The 26,902-nt window shown below is 35.6% G+C and overlaps 1 protein-coding gene across 2 annotated transcripts in view; it reads right to left on the bottom strand.

Moving 5' to 3' along the window:
* TLK1 (tousled like kinase 1) overlaps positions 1–26,902 on the bottom strand; it is a 43,677-nt gene that overhangs the window by 1,832 nt on the left and 14,943 nt on the right. For both annotated transcript variants that reach the window (XM_026045436.1, XM_026045504.1), the window contains 14 exons: positions 26,339–26,428; positions 25,435–25,527; positions 23,973–24,083; positions 22,149–22,285; positions 20,871–21,059; positions 14,157–14,223; positions 11,314–11,411; positions 9,130–9,211; positions 8,170–8,261; positions 7,993–8,082; positions 7,093–7,262; positions 5,703–5,838; positions 3,150–3,261; positions 2,739–2,846 (listed from right to left, as the gene is read on the bottom strand). In XM_026045436.1, the coding sequence (XP_025901221.1) occupies positions 2,739–2,846; positions 3,150–3,261; positions 5,703–5,838; positions 7,093–7,262; positions 7,993–8,082; positions 8,170–8,261; positions 9,130–9,211; positions 11,314–11,411; positions 14,157–14,223; positions 20,871–21,059; positions 22,149–22,285; positions 23,973–24,083; positions 25,435–25,527; positions 26,339–26,428 (1,575 nt within the window). The remainder of the gene's footprint in view (positions 1–2,738; positions 2,847–3,149; positions 3,262–5,702; positions 5,839–7,092; positions 7,263–7,992; positions 8,083–8,169; positions 8,262–9,129; positions 9,212–11,313; positions 11,412–14,156; positions 14,224–20,870; positions 21,060–22,148; positions 22,286–23,972; positions 24,084–25,434; positions 25,528–26,338; positions 26,429–26,902) is intronic.

Below are 26,902 nucleotides of genomic sequence, written 5' to 3'. Positions count from 1 at the left end.
GGGAACTAGATTTGCAAGCAGAAATGTTAGCACCTCATGCAATCAGCTCTCCACATATGTTATCTCTGATCAGCTTGGCAAGAACTAGAAGCAAATGTTAGAGGACTGAAAAAGTAGAGAGGAACTTTGAGGAGTTGGTGGAGCATTCAGTTGAAGCATTCACAACAAAAGCACCCAGTTGTGAAGGTGAAGAGGAAACAGAAGACATAGCAACAGAATTCCAGCATATTAGTTGGTCTTTGGAAACAGGTATCACACATATCACAGCAGAATGTAGCACAGAGGGTTATTTTGAAATTGATTAGGCATTAAACAACTACCAGGCTATTTTATAAAAGCCTACCTGGAACTTCTTTCCTAGACAATCCCATCTGTTTAAAAACATCTGATCAATTGTGAAAAAAAACCCATCTATCTGGCTTCAGATCTGTTAAACTTGAGACACCGCTGTCATACAGCGAGGTCTGTGAGATGTGTGCCCAATTCTGTGCTAGCAGCTCCTGCCAAGTCTCCTGTCTGGCACACACAGAACACTCAGTGTCCTGGGAGCTTGGGCTTCAACATTTAATGACAGAAAAGCCCTATTACTACTGTAAAACTGATTAGTACATCATTACTTAATAATTTAGAGTTTAATTTAAAAAATTACATATCTTTTATTTGATAAAGCTGTTGTTTCATTCTTTGCTCCGATTAAAAAATAGATATTAACGGAAAAAACTGATAGAAGTTCCAAAGGCCCTTGCTTCATTTACTTAAATCACATACACAGCACAAACAAAATACAAAATAAAAATCTTGCACATGTGTTAATATACGACCACGTGTTCTTTGACAGGCTGGATTTTAATTAAATAAATCCTTCATAACATGAGCTACTTTTTTTTTTAAGTGCCTCAGAATAACTGTTTGTTTCTAAAAATCTCAGTAAAATACTTCATGCTTCTGTGGCTTTGTAGACACATTACTATAATGCAAAGCAGAATATTGCACAAAACAGGAAAAAAAGTGACAAGATCAAAGCACAGTTACATTCCGAAAACAAACTAGCAATGTCATTTCAGGTTCCATATTTATTTTATTTCCATGTTTTCCAAATAAAAATTTCAGCTTACAAGCTGTTTTTTTCCAAATGCCAAGCCCATAAATCTGAAAGACAATTTGGCTTCCACATTGTCATAAGAAACAGTCTGAATTTACAAGTTAGCTTACAATTGTTCTATACCATGCTTCTTCCAATGAATATTCTCTCTCTCTCTCTCTCTCTCTCTCTCTCTCTCTCTCAGTTGACAATGTTAGAAAGAGTAGAGAATAATAAAGGTTTATTTCAGTCTTTCAAAAAACAGAATGTGGAATACACGGAGAACATAAAAATGCTGTAAAATAAGCTGCCAATTCTACATCAAAACCATGCTGAATTGTCTATTGTTTTCTGATACTTTCTACATAAACACTGTTAATTACCAAGAGAAACGTGAAGTTAAAGGATAAGGATGTAAACTATAAAATGTGATGTTACCAGTTACAGGCCATATATTTACCAAGTGCATTTAAAGAATTCAGTTTTTCCAAATTGGGATAAAAAATACAGGATATTATAATTCTTGAACCAGTCATCAGATTTTCATAATCCCAACTGCAACTCATTCACTGTAGTTATGTCTATAAATGTAACCAATAGAAGCATACCACAAATTGCAGAAACAGGTTTATGTAGCAGAAAGACATCTACTTTCCCAGGAAGCTACCACTTCCTTTCCTTTTAACCTTCGGATGACTCTACTCTTGTCTTATTATCCTCTAAGTTTCTGCATCTTGTGTCCCCAAACTAAATATTTTTACTTAGTTGTTGACATTAAAAGCAGCATTTTACTATTTTGGCATTGCTTTCAACAAGGACTCCTCTTGCATCTGGCCATGAAAATCTATTTCAGCTATCGTGACAGTTTTACAAATAAGTAATGCACACATAGTATTTCCTCCTTTTTCACAGAATTGGAATAAATGTTACATGTGAGCAATCATTTTTGGAAACTACCTCAATCTATTCTTTGAACAGCTGGTCCATACAGATGAGTTTGATACTACTGTTTAAAAATAGAGAGAGCTTCAAATGCAGGAAACATTGCCATGCACTCCTTCCTGACAGCTCAACCATTCTGTCAGTCTTGTTTCCTGAACCAGCATCAGCATATTTCAATCTTCATTTTAAGAATATGCATTTTAAAATTCTGCTTTGAGTAAGTGCACACAATATTATTGCACAACACAATCTTTCAAAAGAAGAATAGTAACACGCACATTTTCAAGATATTCTATAGATAAATGGTTCTTTAAGGCAAAAGTCTAGACAGAATAAATATCCCTATTTTCAGAAAGGGCATCTTAATGTTTGCAGAAGTGTTTCATAATTACATGTAGTGAGCCAGTCTAGGTAAGACAATTGAGATCTTCTTAGAAAAAGCAAAACAGTATTTTTGACAAGGCCTGCTTCAAAGCCCCTTGCAAAGTTTGGAATATACGCTCTTGTTTTCAAATACATGATTTTGACATGTCCCAAAATAAATTCACTATAGAAACGAAAGCACCAAAATATTATTCCTCCATTATGTTTTCCAAAAGATATTTTGTTACTACATACTACAGCATCATTAAGTTAACAGTAATTTTATAGAGTAATATTTAAAAATAAATGATGCACAATTTAAATGTTACTCAGGTATCATAAGAAAAGTTACCTTGGCTTCATTGCTTACAACAGGTTTAACAGGGAATTGAACTTCTGTGGCTTTTAATATTGTATTTTCTTGTAAGATATCTTGCTGCGACTGATTGTGGCCAAATGGCTGAAAAGAAAGAACACCATTTTTTTATGAGTTATCCAACTTCTGATTTCTTAAGTATAGTTTTATAGTTATGTATACATACAGTAAGTTGTTTCAGTGCTAATACAAGTTTCTAGCAATTCCTTAAAGAAAATAGTTTTAGTCAAGAATTTCTACGTTGCTAGCAAAATAAATGTACATGAACAACAACAAAAAATGTTATTTTCCACATAGATTCAGCTCTTTATGACTATAGTTCAATGTCTACCGGAAAACAGAGATTTACACTACAGCTTTAAGATTTTCAAATGGAGTTTTCCATACCTTTCTACCATAAAGACATTGGAAAAAGATGACTCCAACTGACCATACATCAACCTTATTGGAAATCTTTGGTGGTTCTTTGCCAACTACAAAACACTCTGGAGGCAGATACCTGAGAAACAAAGCACACATCAGTCTCTGCAAGTACTGGATGTATCAAATCACAACAGTATGCTCAACATCAAATTACTCAAACACTTTATATACAAATCTCTGGTTTTCTGACAACTGTCCAGTCACATTATGACTCCAATACCTTGCACACCCAACAAAACTGACAATATGATTCTTTCAGTAGTCAGACACTCAAAAATAGAGGATATGTATCATAAAAGGCCAAATACTAAAAGCTCCTTATGAGAATCACTAACTATCATTAATTTTTCAAGTACTGGGATCTCAGGTTAAATATTATCTTCTCCCTCTTGCAGAAGAAAAGATAAAACCCATACAGCAACACTGGTCAGTAATCAAGGGTAATGCAGATATAGCTTAAAAATCTTTCACCTATTTTTTCAACATGAATACTGACATTAATCAGAGAGGGAGACAGTAGACAAAGGTGATGGATATTCACATTCCTATAACCTGCATGGAAATTATAAAGCTGGAAGTGATTTTATTATAAATTATGAAAGAATTGATGAAACGGGAAAAAAATCCCACAGAAAACACTAACCACTATCAATATGGAGGTAGTTTATTATCAGCTGTAGTACCTAAAATTAAATAGGTGATAAAAGTCATCAGAGCAGCTACAGACTGGACCGTCTTTCCTCAACAATATATATGGTTTTAGAAAAAAATATGAAAAACCATTTATAGAAATGGAAGTGCAAAATGAGATAAGAATACCACATAGACATGAAACTTGCCCAGCAAACTCTTGCAGTCTTTACAGAAGCAGTGGTGTACAATTCTGACTGCCATTGGCAGAAAGATGAGTATAAACTGATGCAACTGCAAAGAAAAGCTACTAAGATGGTTGGAATAATGGACAGTCTACAATTTAGAAAAATTATGAAGGCTATAAATACACAAGGGAGCAAGCACCAGGAAGGGAAACAACCTATTTCAGAGAACAGTGTTGGCACAGGAGCAAGCAAGTATAAACTGGCCACAAACACACACAGTCTCTAAATTAGAAGATTAAGTTTCTAATGATCAGAGCAGTAAGGTTATAGAACAGATTTCAAATCAGATTACTGTCCACAAAACACTACCTAAATTTAATAAAAGTGTTGAGAAGTCTAAAGAAGAGATTATATGACCTAAGCACAGAGAAAAGCAGGTAACTGGACTCAACGACTGAGGAAATCCCATTCAGTACCATGTTCCTTACACAGATTTATCCAACCTCAAACTCATTCAAAACAATTTCTTTCCTCAGGAGGATTTTAGTATTACAGAAAGTGTTAATTAAAAACATAAAGCTTCATCATGAACCTAGTAAGGTGAAAGGTCTTCTTTCAGTCTTAGTTTACAGCACTGCTAGTGCATATGACATTTTAGGTGAAAGGTTGAAATTTTTGATGTACATTCCTAAAAACATATATTTAAATTCAAGTTTAAATACATAAAGCACTAATAATGAGCGGGAGCCTAACACTTCTAAGATGTTCCAACAACACTTCTAAAATGCTTCAACTTGCGTAATTGTCTTTCCATGTCATGCACACACTGCTGTTTGCACAAGAGAATGTTTGCTTGCTTTCTTAAAAACTCTCAAGGACATGGCAAAGTTATATTATGTGCAACTCTTGACTACAGGAAAAAGTTGAAGAACAAGTGGCAATCATACTGGCTTCTCTGTTTGGAGTTAGGTTTGAGCTCCTGGCTTTGATCTGGCTAGATGCAGAACAAGAGATAGAGAAAAGAGCAAAGGAATCGATAAATAAACCTGATGAATACAGGCATTCTACTGCTCTAGTCCCCCAGACATAGGCTCAAACAGCAACTATGTCAAGAATAAGCTCCATCACAAAAAAAAAAAAAAAAAAAAAAAAATTCTATAAATAACGAAAAGCTTCTTGTCACTTTGTTCTTCAGACAACTCTAAAATTTCAGGTTTTGGACAAGTGTGTAAGTGCACATAGGAAATAAGTCACAGCTGCTCGGCTGTCATTAACCTTTAGGACAGATGAGTAAATACTCTTTTGTCCTAAGGACGTTACCTTTTGGTAATCCCTGCTCTAGGATTTCCAAGGACTAAGCACTCAAACTTAATCATCACAGCTCTGTCAAATGTCTTCAGCCACCAGTCAAATGTCTGCATCCAAAGATTAAACACCTGCTTTTCTGGAAGCTGTTTGTAAATATTGTGAAACACAGCATAACAATCATCTCCACCATGTACATACACTCCTATCTTGCTTCAGTTATCTGTTATTCTATAACATTTGGCAATAGATACAGAGAGTCACATAAAAATATTTGTTTTCCTTCTCAATCTTTTGAATCTGAGCTATCTTTCCAAAAATGATTTTACAAGAGCATTTTTGAAATCCAAACAAAGACCCAGAACTTAAACAACAAATTCAAATCAGGAATTACCAGTAAGTTCCTGCTCCCTGTGAGGTTAAGTCCATTCCATCAACACCGTAGCTATCGTCATCCATTATTTTGGACAGACCAAAATCAGTAATTTTTATTTCTCCACATGCTGTTCCATCAACAAGGAGTATATTACCTAACCGGAGGGAAGGAAAAGAAAAATACATTTTTTTTTACCTCAAAAGAGTGAAATTGAACATTTAAGCTGTTCAAAATCAGCTTCAATCTTTCAGTCTTCAGGACCATCTAACCTAATGAAGGTTCAGTGACAACTTTACACCATCTTTACATGCTCAACTCCAGAGCAATCTGACCATGTCAAATTTTAGTGCTGAGTCATCTGAAACAGTTCCTTCCGGAGCTGCTGGACAGTGAGGAAGCACCAAATTATAGCTATATACCACTCTTGGTGAAACTTCCTACTTTTTTGCCTAGAATGAGTCCTACACTACAGGCTGCAGTGCTTGCATGTGCCACAAAAAAGAGTGCCAAGAGGTGGCGGTCAGTAAGGAACCTAACCCCATGTATTAAAGTTAAAAAATATTTTCTTGATACAAGAATATTTATTATTACACAAGAATATTAATTATTACACAATTCTGTAACACAGTAAAAATCCGTTTGAACAAATACTACATAGGAGCAAACTGGCAGCCAAGCACTAAGAGATGCACCAAAATTTCACTACACACACTCTTAAGTATTACAGACTAAAGTACATATATACAAATATCATGTTAGGGAAGGCTATGAATTTAAAACAGAATAAACCACTTAGGACAATGCTTATTACTGAAAATCTTGATCAAGAGTTAGAGAGAGATCTGAATAAGGACAGTATTTTAGTTTCCCGAGAAAACCAAAACTGTTCCAGATAGAGGCAGCACAAAAAGATGATCATCACAAAAAGAAATTAGCTAGAAAATAGACTTACAGTATAGAAAAGGTCTGAAAGGCTTGATTTGAAGTTGTTAAACTGGGATGCAGAGAGACTGCCTATTTCAATCTTTTACCAGTAACATTAAAAAAGGGAAAATATTTACAAATCAGAATTACACAACGTTCAGGCAGGAATAATATAATTAATGATCTTACTCAAGATCATTAGCACCAAACATGCTTTGTTAAGTATTAACATATTTACCTGCTATGTACCCCAGAAATTTCTCTTACATACTTGAATCAAAATAATTCATAGTTGAAAAGTTACATGAGACATTTCCAAAGAAAGACTAAATGATTTTGGCCATAAAACTAGAAAGAGAAGGGTTTTTTTTAATGTTTCAAATAAACTTGACATATAGAAGGAATTCTGGTATTTGCAGGAATGAATCAAAATAAAGGAGAAAAAACAATACTGACATTTTAAATTATAACATTCTCCATTTACCTGGTTTAAGATCATAGTGTATAATAGGGGGCTTGATCTCATTGAGATACCGTAGTGCATTTACTATTTGCATTACAATGGACCTAGCTTCCTTCTCTGACATTAATTTATGTTGCTTGAGATAGAAATCCAAGTCATTGCCTTCACAGTATTCTAACACCGTGCAAAACCTAGGGCAGAATTCAAAAATACAGCATTAAAGAACGTATCAAACTGCACAATCACAAAGGCAGATAAAACCCAATTTGCTACTGACAAGTTTAACACCGGCTGCCTGTGTATTGAACTATATGAATTAAATTGTTAATAAAACACATGACATAGCAATTAGCTTAAAGGAACCTGACATCAGTCTGAGCATACAAATTTACCAAAAAAGAAACCACATCCATACAGCAGTGAGATCAAGTAACAACCAACAACAACAAAATAACACTTTAAGTGAGTAGGTTTCTTGATGAGAATCCCCTCTATCCTCGACAGATGTGACACCATTTCATATGAAAAGGTGCAGCCCAGTAGCCATGCAATACACTTAGGTTAGAGATGCAACTGACAAAATTCAGTCTTGGAAATGTGTCTATGCTACAGCAGCCTTTTCAAGCTGCCCTACAGCAAGACTTGCTCTGCCCAAAACCCATACAGCAGCACTTGCCTGTTTTGCCCTCAGGATCTCTCACAGGACTTGCTAGTCAGTTGTTTCAAATCAATGTTTTCAATAACTTTATGTTAAGCCTGCAATAGTATTCTGCAACTACAGTTTCTTTTATAGTCTCCTTACAGAAACACTAAACCTTTTGGCTGAAGGTAAGAGCATCTTCTTTAGGTGCAAATACATATTTTTTAAACCTAATTTACAACACTGAAATCATTAGCAAGTTCATCACTTTATTTACTTACGTATCTGTATCCAGGGAGAAGTAGTCATATAGTTTAACTATCCTAGGGTGATCCAGTTCTTTGTGTATTCTATACTCTCTACAGGCATGTCTAAAAGAAGATGGATATGTTAACTTTCTATAATCCATAAAATAGCACTCAATCTAACATATAAAGTATAAATTCATTAATATTTACTTGTGGTAGTTTTCTTTCTTTTCATCTCTCCAGCTTTTGTTAAGCTGGTGAATCTTCACAGCAGCATATCTTTGTTCATAAAGATCAAAAGCCTAAAAACAAAAAGCCCCCCGCAATGGAAAATTACAACCAGAGATGATAAAAATAACACCCAACAGAAGACAGAAAAAGGCACAAAATTCACAGTGTATCAATTATTAATATTTTTGTAGATTAAAAAAAATCTAGAGGAATTCAAAGACTCAATTGATACATTTTCTGTAATAAACGCCTTGCAAACATGAACAGCAGGTTGATTAGAAATACATTAACTTCATTTTCTATTTTACAGAAAAATGTAATGTGATGTTTTTCTATTTAACTTTCAGTTTCATTTTAAGGAGCCACTTTCAGTTTAACCAACCAGAGTGTTTCTTTACATGAATTATTATTAGATCTTTTTTTTCCAACTCCCTCTCCACTTTTCCTATCCAGAATATTTTTGCTAATTTGAAAAAGCCTCCAAATACAAAATTCTGAAGTCATACATTTTTTAGTAGGACGAGGTGCCTGAGATACAGAAGAGGTCAAGTTATCTGAGGTCCTAAAAGCAAGTGTAGATTCATGTCTCAGAAGAACTGATTTTTTTCAGATAGTTTTCTACTATTGCAACACTTAGTCCCTACTGTTTTTAATTCTTCCTGGAATTCATATAAGCAATCAAGAAATCACATCGCAGCGTGGCTTCCTCCCTCTCAATAATGTGACTTGTGGTTATATAGCTCTAAAGCCTTGCAATGCTAGAACCATCCATGAGCATTTTATCAAGGAGTCTGCTCAAACCAGTGTTTAAGGAGTATACTATATTAAAATGTGTCTATATGTCTACAATGTGGAGGAGTTGTCCCTCAACCCCTCCAAATAAAATACACAAACATACACGGCTCTGAAACAAGATTTAACAGACCCAACACACACTACCTTGTATACTTCACTGAAGCCACCTCGGCCAAGTAAATGGAGTAACAAATACCGTTCATTCAACGTGGGGTGATCTTTAAACCTTAAAAGAAAAGACAATTTCAGCTCATTCTGTTCAAGACATACAAATAAAGCCTAATGTTTAGAATTCTTAACATTATTTCTCAAATGTGACTTTCTTTTTAGTGGAATAACTACAGTGACAAAGAACAAATGCAGGCATTGAGGTTTACCCTGCTCTAACACTTCCCTATTTTGCACTGCTAAGCATGGAACACCGAACATACAAGTGTGTTGTCCACGTGAAAGCTTTACCACTGCTTTACACATTTTGGGAGCAGTGAAGGGAGCGCACAGGTAGGAAGATGTAGAGAGGAAGGCTGCTAGTAGAAGGAAGAGGGCTCAGCATTGCTCCAGGGCCAGCAGCTGAAAACCCAGCAGGATTCACCGGACCCAGCAATTGCTCTGCTGCAGAACAAAACCTCTCCCTTATCAAAAGACCAAGTCACCAAGATATTTTAGCCAATACTGTGGGGGCCACAGCCCTAAAACACAGTTCAATTGTTTGTCTCTTCTGTATCAGCTTCGTAAACTGCAGCGTCACCACAGGGGAAATACCTATGACTAAACCAACACAAGAATATGGACGTGCAAGGCAGAAAGCTCTTAATTTTCTACTGTAAAATATATCTGCACCTCCTGCAAAAAAAGAAAGAAGTGAAGCTGCAGAACTCTGATTATCCCTGTAATGCATCTCTGCAACAGAAGCTATAAGTTGGACATTCTTTCCCACATACACACAGTACTTTCACTGTCAAAGCCTAACATTTTTTAGTGTGGCATTATTTCTCGTTGAAAAATCCCATTCATTTTTTCTTAATACAAAGAATTAAGATTAAAAACTTATCATTTAACCCAGAAAAAAAAACTGCTTGTTTGCTTGCGGTATGCTCATTTGTCTGATTAAAAGAAAACATTCTGTCACTAAACTGTAAGCATCATCATCCATCATTTTTCATATCTGATACAATGACACTGTATCAATTTAGCACTATTAACCAAAGGCTACCAAAATTTTCTGTCCTCCTCTAGAACATGGCAACCATTAAAACAGTTATATAGAATCTCATTTCTGGTGGCTTTAATGTTTAGAAATATATATGCATATATAATCCTATTGTGTCCAAAGAGTAAAAAGAAAAATAAAATCGTAAGATGCTAAGACTACTGTTTCATAAACAATTATTAGTGCTGAAAGAAACACCACCAGTCTCCCCATGCCCAGCCCCAGGCTGCTCCTTCCCTCAAGGCATCGTAGGACTTTTTGCAGTTGGGTCAAAGAAACAGACCAACAAACTGACCCAGGGATAAAATCAACCCAGGAGAGAAACAACAACAAAGAGAGATGAATTGGTGAAATTTAACTTGGATCCATTTCCAGCATCTGTTCACTATAGAAATGCCATGGCTGGCACACGGAGGCGAACAGGGCAAGGGCAAAATGAAGCAGCCAGGCACAGACAGAGCTGGTCTCTTTCAAAAAACAGAGCCAGCTCAGATTAGTTTTATTAATTATTTAATTTTTACTTTGGAAGTCTATACCCTTAGAGTTAATTTTAAATATCAGTTTAACTTTACAATATATTATCATGCAAGTTCAGGTAGAGTGTAAGACTTAACATAACACAAAATACGTAGCATTTGCATTTTTCCTGTCAGGTACCTCTAGTATATGTAAATTACAGTGCAAGAAAAACAAAACTAATTTTGCAGCACCATAAAATTGCTCCTGCTGCATCAAGCCTCCCCATGGTTTTCTTGCATTATTGTCAGGCAAGGCTTGGTGAGGTAGACTGCCTTGCAAATATTTTTAACCTAGTAACATGGCCTAGCAAGTTGCAGCTCTCCTGCATTATCAGTTCTCTCTGTGTGAGCATCCGTGCATGAATCCATATGTCTAGCTTCTTTTGGCATACTCAATAAAAATATTTAGTTTACTAAGTTAATTCTCTCTTTTTATTTTTTTAAGACTGTACTTAAAATAGGACAGTTTAAAATATATACATACAGAAAGAGAACCCAGAGAAAAAAACTACCAAACAGTATATCTCTTGTAGATAAAATGTGATTTTAAAGCATTGTTTTAAATACACACGTGCAAAATTAAGACAGTAAGTCTCTTACTGTGAATTGTCTTCATTATTTATTCTTTTCAGTTCTCTTATGTGAAGATTCCTAACTCTTTCCAAACGTTCAAGCTCTGCTTGTATTTCAGCTTCCTCCTGCAAATGAAAAGAATGAACTATAAAAAGCTCATTTACTCCCTGTTTGAAAAGGATATTTTTAACCCTGCATCAATACTATTGGGAATGGAGGAACATTACATTACAAAACCCTGCCGAACCACAGAGAAGCGGCACTTTTTTCTAAAAGCCTGAAAAACTCAGAGATAAGGCAAAAGCCTGGTTCAAGGAACCTTTTTGCCGATGAACCCACAGGTAATGGGATGCTCACAGTTTTGTTCTGCACTGTAGGGATGCTATTTGAAACGAGAAGCAGCTGGGTTTTGTATCTCAGTGAAGGAGAGATTATCTGGGAAACGGTCTGAGACTGATGTACAATGAAGAAGAGATCGAGACAGGTACAGTAATAGATTTTGTATAAACCAACAAATTAAGGAAAGATGCTTAAAATACTTTGAGACTAAACCAGAAAAAAAAAAAAGAATACATCATTGTAACAGAAATGTTCTTCAGGTATTAATAGAAAATACCCAAAACAAGCTAACTTCAGAAGATGTTTCCATTTATATCTTATCAGAATTACAAATGCAGAAGGTGTTCTACTTGAGATTTCAAGTACAATTTCAGAAGAAGTATGTCAGGAATGAACACATTCCTTAACTAATTTAAGCACTTAAAATTATCTTATCTTTACTCTACATATTAATGAACATTGATATCAGTTCAAATCCAGTTCTCTGATCCAATTTACACTGTGACTGTACAAATTGGTGCAACTGGTAAAAGAGAGGGCAGCAAGTCATGGAATAAGGGGACGGAGGCAGAAGTCAGAAGATGGAGGCAGAGGTCAGAAAAAAAGCCTTAAGTAGATATTTCCTACCACATCCTGAAACAAAATATGTTTACATCATTTATACCACAAATCTAATAAGCACATTTCCAACAGGTTAAGAACTCAAACAAGAATATTTCAGTGACCATCCTGAATCCCTTCCTATGACAAGCTACAGACCCCCCCCCAAGTAATTGGATGAATCTTTATTCAAAAAACAAAAAATCAAATATCTAATAATGTATTAAGTTGGCACACGCCAAGTTGTTACCAAATCTAGCAAATGCGGATCATTTTCTCTTCCTAATATATGTTATAATTTTTTGTTCTATTTACACAATGTTAATTATTTTTCCTACATAGATTCATCTCTGCAGCTCCCAGTTAAATACTCTGAAATGATATGCAATTCCTTGTAACCCATTAGTTCTCTGTAATGATTCCTAGCCTTTCCCCCCATGCAAGAAAGGCCACACACTTATACATGCCCAATTGTCTCTGTTCCTCACAAAGGCTGACGAGAGGGGGAAGAAGGAAAAAAACAAAAAACAAAAAAAAAAAAAAAAAAAAAAAAAAAAAAAAAAAAAAAAAAAAAAAAAAAAAAAAAAAAAAAAAAAAAAAAAAAAAAAAAAAAAAAAACCAACAACAACTACCACCACCACCACCAGTTATGCTTCTTTGGGGCTTTTTTGTTCATATATTATGCAATTCAGTGGTTCTCCAAATGTGGTTCATAGGCCAATGTTACTCCAAAGAGAACTGGCTGGTTCCAGCTGTTATTTAGGACACTCAGGCTGTGAATACCTTTAAGCAAGAATGAACCAGCTTAGCTGCCTCAGGTCATTGCTACATAAAAGGAAGTGAGAAAACAAGAGCCTCTCTCCAGGACCAAAGCTGCTAGCTGGAAAAGAATTTCCTGGGGAGCAGAAGTAAAAGAGAACTGGTGGTGGCAGCATGTACAGGGCACCAAAAATAAGAGAGCACCAGGAAAGCATTTTGAGAATGAAAAGAAAGAAGTAGACAGCAAAACAGTATATACAGAAAAGAAATAAATATAGCCAGTAGAGAAGCATTAGTGGAAAAAAACAGAAACGTAAAAAGAAGGTAGCAAAATTACTTTTTCTAATACAGGACAAAATCTGTACTACATGCAAGAATTAAAATGCAGCCGTATATGTTTATTACTACTTTCCCATGTACTCAGACATGATTTCTTAAGAAGTAACACTTGACTACCCTCTAGCATTTAGCCAATTTCTTAAACAGAGTAGCACAGTACTGATGTTCAAGATGAAAAACAAATTTGAGTATTAAAGAGCTTTTTAAACAGCTTTCTTCACCTCCCTTAAAATTTCCATTAGACTTCAAAGAAGTTAAAGCATAGAAAAAGCTACAAACTTTCATTACAAAATTTCATACAAAGCTGAGGCTATTTCTGAAACATTAACAATGAAGACCTACCTACTCCTTCACAGCCTGCACATCTTACTAGTGCCCAAAAGCTTACATATCTCTGTCACAGGTTCAGGTACTTCCCTGTATTCCTTGTATTCTTAAAAACACTACAAGTGTTCTCAATGGGCCCAATTCAGTTTGCAATGGTAGGATTTACAATGGGTGACTGTATATTTGAAGAGAATCAGTTAAAAGCAGACTCTCACATTTAAGAAAAGAACACAACAACCTGTTTTGATGACCATCTCTGGAATCACTACTCAAAAGATAAAGCATCTGTTCAATAAACATGTAGCATCACTAGAGTTTCGCTTAGGTTTACAATTTAGTCAAAGCTGTCACCGGGTACCAAACTGCACACTACTTTTGTTATTATTTTTTGCAATCAGATAGCTCTAAAATAGCCCTCTCCTTATTTTGATAATACTGATTATTACCATATGGGCATGGTAGGGGGAAAAAAAAAGGCACTTTAGAATTAAAGATCATATACATACCTTTTTGAGATGTCCTAATCGAAGTTTGAATATTTCTTCCTGCTCATGATATTCTGCTAGAGTCAAACTGCAAAAAAAAAACCCAACACAAAAACCCTATAACTATTGCTTTTATATGATGATAAACAAAACCTTCACATTTAACAGTTACAGTAAATCCTGCACCTTGTATTTTTGATTTACAACCACAAAAACAATTTGAACATCCTGCATTTTAATTTCAGGGTCAGAACGTACTTAAAGGCGGTCTCGGTCTGATACCACTGAACTGCTTCTGTTCTCTCCAATAGCGTGTTGAGTTATCCGGTTGTTTCCTAAATCACCTCATCATTACAGTATTTTAGCTGATGGTACTCCACTATTTTTTTCTCATCAGTAACACTTAGTGCACTTATATATGGAAACTGAGAGATTAATTGAACAAGATCAATAACATCGAATTCTTTATCTCCAAGAACAGTGCAAGTCTACACATTTTGAGTTTTTCTTTTTTTTTATATCTTCCTTTGAAGTAAGGCTCCCAGTTATAATTGGTCCTCTACTGTCTGGAAACCTCCCAGGACAGAAAGTCATTTATCACCCTGAGGATCCCCATACTGTTTATATGGACTAGGAACTAAGAAATGGACAAACTGACTGGGGACAAGAGGAATTTGACATATAAGCAGAAAACACAAGAAATGATTCTCTTACACCAAAGATAAAAAATACCAAAGAGATTTCCTGTTCCAGAGAAGAGAGGTGGATGAGTGTGAAGGACTAGCATGTGGGAAGGAAAAAAAGAGTTATAGTCTTGAAAGCCCTCACACACATCCCTAAGAAAACATACTGAAACAGTGAACAAAGTAAGGCTGACTGGTGCACACATTTTACAGCTTTGCCTAGAACTATTATTTCTCGAATGATGCAAAGCTAGAACTAAGAGCAGAGTCTGTTTTTACAAAGTACATATTTTACTGGCTTCTACTATCCCGGGAAGGTAGCCATACAGAGTGCTGCAAAGGCAATTCCTGCCCTTTACTGCAAGCCTAAGGAGCTTGAGTCCTGAAAACCATCAGTCGTTTCCCCACAGATGAGGGACAGATGTCTCTTATACCAGATGCCAGCATCCACAAAGCTTGCAGGAACTGAATCATCTGCAAGACTTTTAACCTCTCTTTTAAATTTAGTTTAGCAACATCTTACTTTTCAGAATTCTAATCCCTGCATGTGTGTATTGGCTCCCAAAACTTGCTAGTAAGAGAGTACATCTTTTCAGGATAAAACTTAGTGGTTATGAAGCTTTCCCAAGCCCCTTTCCTATTCCTGATTGCAGAAATCGCAAATTTCGCTGCCTTTTCTCTGACTTGGCCAGAAGATTGAGTCAACCTGATACTTTCCATGAATATTAATGACATTGCTGGATTGTTTGTTGACCACATCATCTAAATTTCCAAGAACCTGTTACAGCTTCACAAAACAGTTATTTCACAACTTTCTCATCTATCACATGGGGAAAATTCCTTATTGGAATTTGAGAAGGAAGTGATCCTTTCTTTTAAAGAAAACTACGCAAAATCGCTTTGTATCTTTTTCCATACTGGGGTGAAAAGCAGCCCTGTATTCTAATCACAAAATCCACAAGTATTCTAATGGCAAGAGGCATAAAAAACTTCAGGAGAGTGAAAAGATCCTTAATAACAGATCTTGGGACCAAACCTCCTCTGGGTATGAACAATTTATGGTGTTTCTTAAAAAAAGTGGAATGTGGTGTCTTGATCTAACACATCTGCCAGACTAAAGATACTCTAACACTCTAGCATGAATTAAATTTTCAGTTAGAAAGGTAAGGAATCCATGCCAATGTGGGTACGGTTTAATATTATTTTTCCCAGACTATTATTTGTAGCATAAATCATAGGTTTGTGCATCTATTTCCAGAAACACAGATAGTAAACTTGGCCTTTCTCAGCCTGCCAGGAGAAAAATATGGAGAGGGCTTAGCAAAGCTGAACCCTGAATGTTCAGCAAAGCTGAAACCTGAATGTGAATTTTACCCTGAATGCAAAAAGCACTGAAAATACAAAGTTTACAACATTAGACCAAGATTTCCACTGAACACTGACAGCTCTAAATACATAAAGCTCCTGGAAAACTAACATAATACAGTAATCCTGTAGTCCTAGCTACCTATGCACAGAATTATGACAAAATGCCTAGAAGACTTAAGCAGCATTGACTTCCAAAAAGTTCTTACACGGGCCTGATGGGCACAGAGCATGAGATCAGTTAAACATCACATTGAAAACATTAAGATTCCAAGTCTCTCTTACCATGCATTATCACTAGTAAAAGGTTGTTTTCCTTTATTCACTTTCCTTAAAGATCTAACACTCTAAGAGGTGACTCTCGCTTCACAGAGGCCTGACGCTGTCAATACTGACCACTGTATTGAGGGCAGGCACGCAAAGCACTGAACTATACAAAAACATACTTCATTTTTCTTGATTTACTTACAAACCCCCAAACTTTATCCTCTCCTATTTGGAAACACTTCCTGAAAAAGCAGGGCTTTATTGCTTTTCCTCCATAAACATACCTCAGTTTACCCTTATGTTGTTCAAGCAGCATACAGCAACCAACAGTGCAGTAAGGGGATGACGGTGCCCGCTGGCAGGGCTCTGCTGACAGACCACTGTCCTTCTGCACCGCATGGGGACACCCAAGGGCAGCAGTATGCACGTGCAATACTTGAATTTCCATAAGATATGGCCACATAAGCAGTCTGTTTGCAAGTTCCTAGAATTTCTGCAGAAAGGGGCGAGCACTGACCAGCCTTGAATACTCTGATTCAGGTTTTCCATGAACTCTTTTGCCACGTCTCCCGGCCGCTGTTTCCAAGTTTGCCTTAGAAAGAGAAGGCCCGGGGAAAGGAGCTGTCTTTACTTGTCCTTTAAAGCCTAGACACATTGTTGGCACTTTAGCCTGAAAAAACGTTTCTCAAAATATTTTTATTTGTTCCATACAGAACGGAATGCTCCCTCTAAATGATGCATTTGTTCTGCTACATTAGTAAACTCTGCCAGCTCTCTCTACCCTCCTATTTCAAATTATAGTCAGGCACAAGGGTGCGCGCAGAGTCCCACAGAGGGACTGGGGAAGCAGAGGAAGAAACGTATGGGAATTTAATACAACCAAAATAGCTGAAGCTGGGGAGGAAGGGCTACACTACCTAAGCTAAATAAAATACTGTTTCTAGAAATTGTCGTCATCTATGAAATAAGAGCTGCTTTGAAAAAGCGGGGCCTAGCTTTGCACACACAATCTCTCAAATCACCAAGAATCTGGAATAGATTTTTGAAATATTTTTCCAGGACTAAGAAATGCACATCTATTCCAAGTACGAGTTTTTTCTTTAAATACATTTCAAGCAAGACTAATAACATGGCTTTGTTTAGTGGGAAAGTGCGCAATTGTCCGAGACTCATCTAATACCTATTTATTAAATACCAGCACCCCTGTTCACTCACAAAATATTGACTGACGACCACTTTTGTGCTGTTAACTTCAGTTAAAAAGAAAAAAAAATGGCTTTGGAACTCATAAAAGCTTACATAGTATATTCAACTACACTAAAACCATGCTCGCTAAGGATGCCTCCAGCAAAATCTTCACTTGGTTTCAAAACTGTTAAACACTATTTTCACAATTGCCTTCCATAACACTGCTTGTTACAAAGCTCTTGTTTTTGTTTCATCAATACAGGCAGATGAAGCCATCTTCTAGAACAAAACAGTGCGGTGGTGGTGACACTTGTTGCTAACAACTTCAGCAAGGTTTTGGTTTACTTCAAGAGGGGCTGGCCCAGGCCCTGCCTAGGGCCCAGTTGCTCCCAGTTCAGCTCATTAATCTCAGCAGCTCCGATCCCCCTCCAGGCACCTTTAAACTGAACCTCTTCTATTTGGCTACAGTAATTAAGACTGCTACTCTCAAAGTAACAGAGGAACCACTTATCACTATAAGCCCAATGTATTAGCAGAAAATCACATACAATAGATGACCAATGAATTCTTAAATGGAAAAGCACAATTAATAGTTGCTTTAATAAGGGACACAGAAAACTTACTTAATTCTGTGCTAGGAAGAAGAGAACAGATCATAAATACACCACAAGAACAGAACTATAACAAATCATAAATACAGCATTTAAACAAACTCTTTCCAATTAAAAGCACAAGGGCATAATGGGGCTTAAAGATTTTGTGATCCCAGGACACATCGCAGACCTCCTCAAAGAGATCTGAAATACATTTCTAACCTCACAGCATATGCAAGCAATTTAGCATCCAAGTTATAGCAGAATCAAGTTTGGATATCTGAAGACAGTCTAGTTTTGATTCCGTAATAGTTTACTTGTGTGCCAGCATTAAATACAAAAGTGCAATTAGTATTTTTCTCCAGCTGATTTTTCATAACCAGTATGCATTCTGATGTACCATTTAACATGTACCTGGTTAAGTACATTTGAATGTGAATTTGATTTTTTTTTAGATGTTTGAAAATTATATGAAATTGCCTAACACCGGAGACTTAAAAACTCTCTCAGGAAATCACCTTGTCCTACATACTAATTAGACCATAACTTCTATATCGTTTTTCAAGTGTATACTTTATCATCTCCTAAAATAGCAATAACATTATGGAAATTTAAGATTAATAGAGACATGGCCAAATGCACTAATAAATGCACTAATAAAGTACACTAATAAATAATATTAAGGAGCAATAATTGCTGGGTTTTTAAAACTATATATTTTTTAAAAAGTTTGTATGCTGATGATGAGTAATAAAAGCAATACAGAATTCCTTTGGATAAACAAAAGAAATGAGAATTTCAAACCTCCTACCATCACTTCGATATTTATGTGTATTCCTATTACTCAGTGAATAGGAAGTTACGAATTGTCAAATCATGGAAGAAAAATATCACCAACTACTATCTAAGGAGCACAGTCTCAAAAAGAACCATTCTGGTTTGCATATTTCAAAGAGATCTTAAAAATAAACTCAGTGTCTAAAAAGCAATGCTATTATTATCTCTCCGTATTAACATGTAAGCTTAACAGTAGGCTCTAAACCAGAAAACATGCCCCACAAACAATATGGATCAATAACACCAGCTCAGTGCACCCATAAAAATTCTGGTATTCCATTGAGAAGGTAAATGCTCAAGGTGAAGATTTTTTTCTGATTATTTTAAATTTAAAAAGAAATGACTACAGTCATATTAACTCCAGCAAATATTGTTTAGCTCTTCACGCTCATAATTTTGAATCTTAGTAACAACTAGAAAAAAAGGACAAAAAAACCTCTTTGTTACTATGGAACAGACAGACTCACCCAAAAAGCACAGATTGCTCAAGCAAAGAGATTTATGTATACGGAAAAAATAATATGCTATCAAAAGGAGAAGCAAATAAAAAATTCGCCCTTTTCCAAATCTATCCATTATTTAAGTGTTATTTTTAATAGCACAAGGATTTAATAACATTCCAACAAAGAGTTATTTTTAAAATGGTGGTGTTTTTTACCCTACTATTCAGAAATTTAATTATGTTTTAAGATGAAGAAACACTGACACTAAATTTTACTAAAGAGCTGGGGTGATGACTCTACTATTGCTCTCTACCAAAGCACACCTGGAACACTATTCAAGACTTGCCTATAAGACCAATCCTACTATTTTTTTTCCCTATTTTTATCCCAGCCAAACAATTCACAATGGGAACCTGAAGAATGATCTTTTGTGCAAAATGTATGCAGCTGTCTTCAAACTTTTGGTACAAATAATACACATATTGTAGATCAAACCAGAGTCATTTATGAAGTGACATCCCCATTCCAAAGTATAAAATACTACACAGACAAGGGAAAAGCGATAGTTGACCATGTTGGACACACTTAATCTACCTCTGCAAACAGAACACATTGACTTTTTAAATCTACCTGCTTAGTCTTCATTTAAACTAAGCACAGACACACCATCGGCTGCAGCCTCTTAGCACCAAGGGCAGTAAATGAGAGCAGCATTTATCTTATCTTTATCTTCAATTACTCTTTAATTTATCTTATCATACTTAAATGTAACCATCAAGAACACAACTGTTTGTGCCCAAAATGGTACCATTGCTGTCTGCAAGAAAAAAAGCCACATGGAAAATGGAAAACTCTTTGATGGCTCTCAGTTATTACATTTATATGATAGGATACTCCTGACAATTGCTTTCAGAATCTGCATTTAGAGGAAAAAAAAAAAATCTTCCCTGTGCTTTTAGATAATGTCTTCAAATCCTGGAAAAAAAGTATTTTCTTATCAGCTAAAAGCTGTTCTAAAGTACAGGTTTCTAAACCAAAATAGATTAAGAATAGTTCAATAGATTGTGACATTACACTAACATTACAAGAGTATGAAACTAAAATAAAGACTTTCCTAGATTAGGAGAATAGAAGGAACACAGAACCAGCCTTTCTCTGGTGACTTTACCAAAAATAAATTGGGCAATTGTACAGCATCTTCATAGGCAGTGGTGAAAATTTCCCTAACATCAGCAAGTCCTCAGTGAGAAGACAGTTGTTGAATATACTGAGTGTCTTTTTATGCTGTTATTTGAATAAAACTCACACAGACAATATCTGAGAATTTATGTAAAAGACTGATTGAAATGTTAAACTTACAGCTGTGGTAAATTGGGTCTAACAAAGGGATCATTTTCTGCCCCATTCACAGCTTTATTTTTCCTCTGCTTGGGTTCAGAATTGGCAGATGGTGCCTGAGAATTATTTGTAGTTGGAGGCTTTCGCTTGGCCAGGAGCTTTCTTTGCCTTTCAATGTCTTCCCTTTGTTGATTCACCCATTCTTGCTGCCTGTAAATCCAAAAAAGCTTTATTAAAATTTCAACCATTTTATATTTTTGAAAGGACTATTTTTTCAAACTGATAACGCATTGAATTATTTTTTCTTTTAAACTTCCTGTTAATGTGAAAATGTTTCCTTGGAAAATGAGCAATAGTTTTCACGAGGTTTAAAAAATTTTCAAGGTTTTGGCATAATTTACTTTTCACGTGTGTTTTGAAAGGTTTTCACAGTATTTTTAGTGGTAAAAATGTATGTGTGACCTGGTGCATACGTTGGTCTACATAACCTAACAAAACCAACAGAATCAACAGGGAATATGTGATCGTTTATAATGTAAATACTGCATTTGAGCTCCTAAATAAACCATCAGGTTGGTTATATGGCAAACAGTTACAGCTTCTGTGCAAACCACATACATAGCAATAGTTACAAAAAGCAGAATCACAAGGTGTTAAATCTGCAAGCAATTCTCAAACCTGTCATGTGGACTTTTTTTTTTTTTTTTTTTTTTGAGATGTCTTCAAAAACTAACGGCCCAGGCAATTGCATAATGCTAAGAACTTACATTTCCCTCTAGGAAATGAAAATGCTGGTGAACATGTATGTGTATCTATAGACCAAATCAGATGAAACAAACAAACAACAAACAAACAAGAATATCCCTCAAACCACTGCACAATCAGTTTTACCACCACCAGCTGTCTCACAGGCCCCATTCTCTGCTAAGATACCTGTTGAAGTAGCTCTTTTCCTGCTGACCCTTCCAACCTCAACCATTCTGTGATTCTGTGATCTAGTTTTAGCGCTCCTTTTTGTCAGCTGAGCTGAATAATTGTTGATTTAGTGCACACTTTTTCTAAGGATAATTAAAATCAAGAGAAGCCTAATCATCTTTCAAAGACATCCTGCCTTACTATTCTGTCAGCTGATTAAGGGAGTTCTGTACTGTATTCTCAGACTTCAAAAAGCAAAGCAAAACACAACACACGAAAAGTTGCTCCAATCCTAAAATCTCTTTGTAATAATAATAATAATAAAAAAACCACTAGAGGGAACTAACAATTACTGAGAATTTTAAGAACATAACATTGACTAACTTCACAAGATTTTGAAATGCAAATCCATCTGTCCACTGCTCAGTAAATGAAGCACCATGACGAACTGTTGTAAAATGCCCCAGGCGTAATCTGTCTTGCATGCTCTTCTCTCTGCTTGCCAGCTTTTCCTGTGTGCTCTAAGAAAACCAAAAACACTCACATTAGTAATACTAAAGTGTTCAGAAAGTCAGTAAAATACTTGGGTTTCTTCCTACAACAAGTTTGTACAGTAACAAATGATAAAAGGAGAGTTGATAAAAATACTCTTTTATTACTTCATTTCTAATTTCCGCGTAACTCAAACATATGCAGTTGTCAGAATTTATATTGATGATTATCATGATTCATGTACCAGAATATCTGAGATGGACTCAGATCCCATACATAACGCTAACTAGTCATCATACTTAATAAAAACATCTTATTTGTAAACGCAACAATTCTGACAGGACATCAACATCATACAAAAATATAACAAACATAATGTCTATTAGACACGAGGCATATAGTCCTAAGCGAGCCTGCCTAGCTACAAAAGGAGCGTATCTAGTGGGTACCTTGTCTGCAAACTCACTTTTCCCAAACTAAATTACTCTTCCTGCCAGTGTCCCTGGGTTCGGGAAGCTCTGCAAGGGCAGGCACCACATACTCGCTTGCAGTAATACGGGTGACTGCTCGTCTCACTGATAGCACAGGCCTCCCTGGGACACGAGGAACGGCGACGCCCGCAGCACTGCTGGTGGACACGGGCCTCTCGCAGTGCCGCCGCCTTCTTAAGAACTGCTCAGGGCTGCGACCGCAAAGGCAAGGGAGAAGCTCATGGAATTGGAGATTTCCAGGACAGATTTCTGTACTGAACGGGAGGCCTACAGGGCCTTTGAAGGAAGAAATGCCTGTGGATATTACCCAGCCAAAGACTGCCTATCCTGCTCCATGCTGAACAAACTGGATGCAGCTTTTCTCAGTATTCTCATCACGCTGGAATGTACAAGGAATGAAGTTATCCTTTATGACAGGCTAGTGAGGAAATTCTCCGTAATCCTCTTACAAATCAGTTCAAGCACCTGTATTGGACAGCAGCTTATAGCAGGTAGTAGTGGGAAACCAATTTGTTTGTTCATCTTTTTTTTTTTGTATTTGTAATTTATAATAAAGTGTTTTCCTATTCACTTAAAAAATATTTTTAAGAAGAGGAGGGGAGAAACAAGGTATCCTTGCCTTTTAAGGAAGTGCTGCTTGTTTAAATATATTTGACACCAAATCTGAAGTTGTCACCTCTTTGAAAGGAACATGAAAGCAAACAGCCCAATTCCTGCCTTTACTTCCTTTAACTGTGTGTTAACATATCTTTCATTTTTTCATTTATATCCAAAATTGTCCTTAATCACTCAGATGTCTTACCAAGAGGGTTTTTTTTTTTGTGCTATAGTGGATTATGTCGGTTTTTTTAATCTACTTGTAACCTAAGATTGTTGAGAAGACTAGTAATACTCTAAATTCCTATCTTTTATGCTTTGCAATATCCAAATTAGCCATCACAGGGGAAACAAAAACCAAAACAAACAAAAGCCTTGCATTCAATAATGCACTTTCTACAACCTGAATTTAAAATTTTGCTTGGGCTACTCAAGCTTAAAAAAAAAGAACAAAAAAACAAAAAAACAAAAAAAACAACAACAAAAAAAAAAACATAAAACAAAAAGACAAACAACCCCCCCCTCCACTTTCCTTCCAGATAGAGATCACACGGAGAAAGTTTCAGTCTCAAAGATGAATTTGAAATTTTTCTTTTAGCCACAAACATCTTTAAAAAAGCAAACTTACCTTTTCAATCAGAAGCTTCTTGCTCATTGAAATACATTTGTTTAACCTTTCTTTATATTTTTCAAGTAGCTTTTGTTGTTCATCTATTTGTCTTCTAAGATCACAGTTAGCCTTATTAATACAAAAAGAAAAATGCTTACTTAAAGAATTAGTGAGTCACTATTTTTATCAGCAACCATAGAAACCAAAGGTATCTAATTTCAACATGCATTTTCTTTTATGTGACTAAGTAACATGTATATATAGCAATTATATATATATATATAAGTGTACTTGATCACCTATATATCCATGCACATAGAAACAAAAGCACAGCTATTGATTATAGGCAAGAAAATCTCATTTTGGACATCTAACTCAACCTGTAAAAGGATGCATTTATTCATTTTTTAAAATTAAAGGAATGAACTTGAATGAAATCACATTTGTGACCATTATTTCCTTTAGAGAACTGCATTTCATATCACAAGGCACTCAGCCTAAAACACAGAAGCAGTGTATTAGTAACTCTGTGAGTCTTTCAGTGTTAAACTGAATTTAAGTTTTATCTCCAGATCCTACCCTTCTGATTGCTTAAAACATGTAAAATTTGATCATTTTAAATAAAGTAAGAATTTACTAAGACATACATTTAAATTATGTGAGTAAAGAATAACAAATACCCTATGTTTCATTTAGATTTGTCTTACTATCTTAGAAAAACAGGTGTATTGTCTTGGCTAAAATAAATTAAAAAAAAAAAAAAGCTTTGTGTATTCCATATTGTTGAACATATGCTAAAACAGATATTCTAGAAACCTATGGTATGGCCTGGGTAAACATGCATGTGTCCCATATAGAGGGTAAATTAAACAAACTTTGTGAGCCGGGATAGTGTTCGTGTTTCATTAGTGTGTGGCTTATATTTTTTATACTTCTATGTAGCACATTTCTAATACTCTCAGAAGCACCAGCACCACAAGCACAGAACTCCTTCATCTTTGTATAACATATAACATAGGTTTCTGAATAAAAGTAACTATTTACTGCTCAAGACAATTTCTGTCACAAACACTTCCATTCTGAAACTGCCAACAGTTGCTGCACTGATGACTGCTATTTACAATTAAAACAAAAAATCTATTATGTGAAATTATAATAAGAAATGTGGGAATTAATCAACTGCCTGCAAAACAATATCAACTTTCTTTGTATCCTCAGGGTGTCTATAAACATATTTAATCATTAATAAGTCACAATACAGAAACAGAAAAATAAGCTTTTTATGTTTAATTTTGCAGACTTCCCCATTTCTCAGGAAAAAAAGTAATTACAAAAATTACATTTTTTCCACCTTTTCATGTGGTAATTTTGGGCTAATTTTCTAAAATAAGTATTATTCATTAAAAATATATATATATTTGAAACAGATTCACTGCCTGGTGTTCTGAAATAATGTATTTCTCCCATATTTAACACTTACCCTGAGTAAGTCATCTATACGACCTTCTTTCTTTTCCAAGTCTTGATTTTTATTACTTTCTAGTGCAGCTAGTTTCAGCATTGTGAGATCAGTCTAAAAAGAAGATTTTAGAATATTAAATCTTGTTCTTTAAAAATTACAATATTATTTTTCTCACTTTTCTCACCAGCACATCTCATTTTTAAGAATTTTAAAAGTGACAGGGAACTTCATACTCAAAACAGCTTTCTTTCTTCTGAGAAACTGGGTACAGCTGGGATGAATAACTAACAGTTTAAAAGATTTCAACACCAATTCAGAATTAATTCTTTGCAAATAAGTATACACAGCAGGGCAAGAATGTAAATATCAGCTAATTACTTATGTCCTCTGCCTCTTTTTAACAGGTAAAGTAGCCTTGCTCTAACTCATTGTGAAAGACAGAAGAGGTCACATGAAAAATGGCAGAAAGGATACAACAATTGCTTTTGGCTGTCAAAAGTCATGACAGATCTAAATATATCATATTTTAATTATCATCTAATTTTTCTTCTTCAAGGTTATAATTGAACTGTAACCTGACAGTGCTGGCTGTCACCTCAAGTACTGCCTGAGAGAGAAGCCTCCTCTCCTAAGACCACCCGACAGCTAACATCTTGAGCAGCAGCATACTGCATCCACCAGAAGCTAACTGCAGGTGAGGTGCAGCACTGGAAGCAGAGCAAGTGGAGAATACAAAACTAATCAGAAGGAGTTGAATTATAAGCTACTGAACTTCAAAATATTTTGGCAAAATGGATAAAAGCAAAGATTTCCAAAGCCTTGAGGAGTTTAGATGTAGCTGAAAGACAAACATACATACATATCTACCAGTTTTATTTGCTGTCTGAAATTATATGGCATAACTCTACACAAAAGTGCTCACCTGAGTAATTTTAAAAGATAACTGCTTTGGTTGTGTGATAGGGTGGTCCCCGAAAGCTAATGAAGTAGGAGAAGGACTATTCTGTCGAACCTGGAATGCACAAAACCAAAAGATTTTAGATAAAACTGTTAATACTCATCTGTGAGCATAACCTTGTTTACAAGTCTTATCAGGAAAATAATACAGCATGGAGAAAGATGATGTCTTTATTACAGAAGATAATAAAAAGCTCTATGTCGAGTACTGCATCAAGAACTAGCACTATGCTGTTAAATATCACTTATGTTCTAGAAATGATGCAGTAAAGTCTTAGAAAACTAGGACTGTTAAGAAACAGACTGAACGATTTAGGACTACCTAAGACTGACATAAGGCAATTCCAGTCTTACAGACTCATTTTTCTAAGCCTGAACTTTCACAACTCAAAAAACAACCAACTCAAATTATTTCTGAAGAACTTCTTCCTGATAGGAGAAACATAAAGGGGACGTTAATGAAGACTAAAACAGAGGAGAGGGCCAGGGAGAGGGCGAGGATTCCTTCCCACACTTCCTTCCTTTGAAA

This window comes from Nothoprocta perdicaria, unplaced genomic scaffold, assembly GCF_003342845.1.
Source record: "Nothoprocta perdicaria isolate Ctin4 unplaced genomic scaffold, notPer1 scaffold_0, whole genome shotgun sequence".
Classification (NCBI taxonomy): domain Eukaryota; kingdom Metazoa; phylum Chordata; class Aves; order Tinamiformes; family Tinamidae; genus Nothoprocta; species Nothoprocta perdicaria.
Note: the sequence above shows the minus strand (reverse complement) of the source record. Positions and strands in the feature narration are given on the sequence as shown.